The sequence below is a fragment of the Hipposideros armiger genome, unplaced genomic scaffold (assembly GCF_001890085.2).
Source record: "Hipposideros armiger isolate ML-2016 unplaced genomic scaffold, ASM189008v1 scaffold_420, whole genome shotgun sequence".
Lineage (NCBI taxonomy): Eukaryota > Metazoa > Chordata > Mammalia > Chiroptera > Hipposideridae > Hipposideros > Hipposideros armiger.
This window is the reverse complement of record NW_017731770.1, coordinates 608,806-613,709: the sequence shown is the minus strand read 5'-3', so window position 1 is coordinate 613,709 and position 4,904 is coordinate 608,806. Positions and strand designations below refer to the sequence as shown.

Here is a 4,904-nt window from a genome sequence, read left to right as displayed (position 1 = left end):
AGCTAAGAGGTCTTCTAAAAAATACACAGGAATCAGAGGTAATTTCTTCTTTGTTGAATATATTTTTCTATTCATTTGAAATAGGTCATACATGTACATGACACAAAAACATTGAAAAATACAAAAGCTTATTTATTGAAAACTAAATCTTCCTCCCATCCTAGTTCCCTGTGCTCCCAAAAGTAACCATCATTACTAGCTTCTTGTATGCTCTTCTGAAATATCGTAGGCATATGCAAGCAAATATATGGCACATGTATTTTTTTTTCTTACACAAACTGTAACATATTATGTGCTCTGTTCTGCAACTTGTTTCACTTAACATATGTTAGATAAATAATCCCATATCCATACTTACAGAGTTGTCTCCTAGATCTATGTTTCAATACTAACCTACTAACCTTTTAACAGTAACCTTATATTTATAAGAAGACCATAGATTTGTCACAATAAATGCAATAAGTAAGCGAGATGTATTTGAAAATTTCTCATATTTCTACAATTCTTTTCACTGGCCTTATTAGGTCAACTTTTCTGTCCCTAGAAGCCCCAGGCTTAAGAAGTCCCATCTTAAGTCTTACATTGACATACCTTGTATTTGGATTAGCTAGTTCTTGAATTCTGGGAGATACTTTGTAATGGATAGCAGCATAAGACACTCTCCAGTAGGGGTCCCGGGTGGGTAAATAATCTTGATGAAGGGGCTTGGCCTTAGCTAGAGCTGTTATCCGAGGGCTAGGTTTGGCTAGCAAGGCAGCTTGGGATACCTACGGTGGAAACAAAAGACACAAAAATATATCCCAAGTCTCACCACATCTCCCTCTCTTTGCAGCTATATCCCTAATAGAGTCACCATCATTGTTTTCCTATTACTGCAACAGACTCCTAACTTGTCTCCCTGATTCCATTCTTGCCCCTGTATGATCAAGCCTTCACATAGCACTTACAGAGGGAGAGAAGGACCATTTTAATGAGTGCATTCATTCCATGAGCCAGACAGTGTTCTAAGTGATATACCTATGTCATTCCTACTTAATCATCATAACAACTCTATGAAGTAAGCACTTTCTGAAGCCCAAGTCAGATCATGTCACTCCCAGGGTTTAAACCCTCCAGTGGATTCTCATTTTGCTAAGAATAACATTAAGGCTCCTTACTGTGGCCTAGATGGTCATGCATGACCTCGCTGTTGTCCCACTCTTCCAACCTCATCTTCCTCCCCTGCCCGCCTTGGTCACTGTGATCCTAGGCCACACCAGGCCCCTCCAGCCTAGCTCTTTCTTTCTCAGGACCTTTGCACTTCTTAGTTCTTCTGCTTGAAAGCCTCTTCCTCAATCTTGTTATGGCTGCCTCTTCGTCATTCAAGTCTCTAGGCTCAAAGGACTTCTTCCCTAATTGACCAAGATAAATTGGCCTTTCTAATTATCCTCTTCCACAATACTATCTTCATTATAGGACTTACCAGCACCTGACCTAGTTCATTGATCTCCTTGTTGCTATGTTTATTGTCTGCTTCTCCTCTTTAGAATATAAACTGCTTGAGAGAATTATAGCAGGTCCTCAAATAATGTCATTTCATTCAACATTGTTTCATTATAACACTGATGAGATGCTTAGGAACCTAACTCTTGTTTATATCAATCAGCCTATGGTAAAGTTGGCTTTGTTATATGTCATTTTGCTTAAAGTCACAGGACCTATTGATGATGTTAATTTAAGACTTACTGTACTTCTTTGCCAAAAGCTAGAATAGGCTCTGACATATAACCAGTGCTGAATAAACATATGTTGACTGACTGATCAACCAACCACTCCTTTTGGTCTTACTTTGAAAACCACATCTGCCAGTTGCCTTTCTATTATAGGAAGGATGACAAAAAGCCACTGCTGTCTCTTAAGTGCTTACTGAAAAGAATTAGGACAGACAACAAACACCACTCAGTAGCCCTGGAAGTGTTCTTTATTGCATTGGTACAAATATGTTTTGAGTTCTAAGAGTATGATTTTCTACAGTGGTATTGCTTTTTTAAAAGGTTTTTTTAACCCCAAAAAAATCCTAGCAATATACAGTAAAATTACATTCCCATTTTACATATCAAAACAAAAAAACCATGAGAATAAAGTAACTTATTCAAGGGTTACAAGGCAAGTCACCTTAGCAAACTTAAGATACTCTCCCAAGGGTTTTTGATTCCCAGACTAGTCTTCTTTCTGAACAGAATTCCATATCAAATCCTCAGGTTCCTAGAAAGAGGCTGAAATTGGCCTGACCTCCTTTGGCAACACGATCATTAGATATTTATTGAAAACTCAACTGAGATTGAGCACCAAGTTGCCACTACAGTGAAGGGAGGGGAGCGTCAAGGAGGAAGAGCAGGGGAAACCATTGAATGTGCCAGGTTCTGAGCGGAGCACCATGCCCTATCTATTACAGGTTGTGACAGTCCTCCAAGTGGGAACTGTTATCTTTATATTCCCCTTGTTCACCTTGCTCCACCCAACTTCAAGGTCATCCCAACTTGAGGACTTTGGCATGTACTCTTCCCTTTACTAAAATATTCTCTTCTCAGATCATCACTGACTCCATCTCATCATTCGTGTTTCAGCTCAAACATCCTTTCATCAAAGAGGCTTTCCCTGATATGCAAAGTAGCTTATTCCCATAGTCACTCATTTCCTATTATATTTTCTTCATAGTATTTATCACTACCTAACATTATCTTATCTGTTTACTTATTTATTTTTTGTTTCCCTCCATCTTGTTCACTGAGAATGGTGCCTGGCACACAGTAGGCATTCAAATATGTGTTGACTGAATAAGGCTAAAGAAGGTTGTCACAACATCACAGAGCTAGAGTGGTGGGGCTGGAATTTGAACCCAGCTCTTACTGACTCCAAAGTTCATGCTCTTCACCATCTACCCCCAATCTCTCTCCGTATCTTGCAGGTAGGTCTTCCTTTCTGCCACAGACCACTCTTTCAAGATTCCCTTTTCCAATGACTCTGGCCAATGCCCTGTAAAGGCAAAATAGCACCCTAGGAACAACCAGAAAGTGAGCTACAGGATGACAAGGCAGTGATGGCTTACAGGATGGATGGGTTTTTCACTTATTTCTGTTGGATAGCACAGACCCTCTATCTTGATCCGTGGATGAGCAAGGTCTATAATTCTTGGAGTTGCAATAGCAGCCAGGGTAGAAATTGGAATGTTGGTTTCAACCTAGAGGAGAAAAATAAAACAGTACCTGTGAGTATCAAATAATAAACACCATCTCCATCATGGTTACAGAGTACAGTCTGACCTCTGGACCAGACTTCTTGGCAAATCCAGCAGCAAGAATAAGACTCTTGTAGTTAACCCACAATCATAGCTGAAAGGATCCATTTCCATGTTTGTCAAACGAGGTTGTATGGATTCCAATCCAACTTTTCAGGAACTTACTGCTAAACTAAAGATGGGGAAGAAATGGCAATGTTACATATTGTCTANGGTGAGTGAAGGAATGGAAGTTGGTGGAGGTGTGATTATTTAAAGTAACCCGTTCCCTAAATTTCATTTAGAGATTATAAAAAGATTTCCGATTTATCCAAAAAGGCTTCACTATTTCAGTGTTATTTCTTGGGAATGAGGGGAGGTTGGAAAAGTAGCACAAAGACTGTTTTCAATTCTCAGGACCTATTAAGGAAGGATTGGGGCAAGATTAAGCTACTGGGGAGCATGGTTCTCACCGGGACAAGAAAAGCAAAACTGGCAAATTTCAGGAAGAGAGTTTCTTCAGGTCAGTCACAGCAATGAGACAGCCGAGATGCTTGTGAGGATATAGTAAGGATAAGGCAGGCTATCATTTTCTCTTTTATTGCACGGTGGAGTCCCCCAACCTGCTAAACACATGATTACAGGCAACAGCAGCAATTGCTAACTGGTGGTCACAATGTGTCCCAGGAGGTCTCATATGTTTTTGAGGTTTGGGGAGGAATACAAACGGACAGTATCAGAGTAGGGAACTAAGCTATCTAATATGTCTTCTGGATACATAACTAGAGTTTGATGTGGCTTTCTGTATTTAACGAATAATAGGTTCTGCCAACTCCTGGATCCTCTGAGAACACTTTGCTTTCAAAGCAGCTGGCTTGACGTTAAAGACCTCTGGATCGTAGTATAGAATACGCCCAGGAGTCCTGAAAAGGGGGGGAAAAAAGAATTCAACCTGAAATAAGATGAACAGAAAATAGAACTAACATTTATCAAGCATCTACTACATGTTCGGCACAATGGTGTTATCCCATTAGGATTTTCATAAGCACCCTGTGAAACAGGAATCATGACCCCCGTTATACAAATAAGGAAATGAAGGCTTGGGGAAAGTTATAAGAATGATCTGTGGTCAAATCAGGTTTGTGTATCTGTCAGATTCCAAAGCCTTTGCTCTTTCCACAGAAAGTAAATCCTGGAAATTTCTCAAGAACTTGACAATGTTAAAGCAAGCCAGAAAGTCCTCTGGTGGACTTAAAGAAAGCAAATTTTTGAAGTTTCCACTCTTAGCACCTTACCACCAAAAAGTAATAATTTTGCCACTTGATCTTACTCTTCCCATTCCTTTGTCAATGAACAGAGAATAATCTTCATTTCATTTGATATTGAACTCTTTTTTTAAGGAAAAACACCTTATAAGATTTGTAAAATATTATATATATATGAATTAACATGTATCCTGTTCACTGAGCTCAAGACTTCTACAACTTTTTCAGTGTCTCCAGATTTTCTTGATGGTACTTAAATGGTGTGTGTGTGTGGTGGGGTGGGGGTAGGGGGAATCAGGTATTGTCCCTTGAAGGTAACAAAATGAGTTAGGGTTCAGGCAAGCTAAGAGGTCTTCTAAAAAATACACAGGAATCAGAGGTAA

The 4,904-nt window shown here is 39.5% G+C and overlaps 1 protein-coding gene across 1 annotated transcript in view; it reads right to left on the bottom strand.

Moving 5' to 3' along the window:
- SPMAP2L (sperm microtubule associated protein 2 like) overlaps positions 1-4,904 on the bottom strand; it is a 51,771-nt gene that overhangs the window by 3,910 nt on the left and 42,957 nt on the right. Inside the window, exons 7-8 of the mRNA XM_019664356.1 lie at positions 3,089-3,220; positions 592-767 (exon numbers count right to left, since the gene is read on the bottom strand). Of these exons, the coding sequence (XP_019519901.1) occupies positions 592-767; positions 3,089-3,220 (308 nt within the window). The remainder of the gene's footprint in view (positions 1-591; positions 768-3,088; positions 3,221-4,904) is intronic.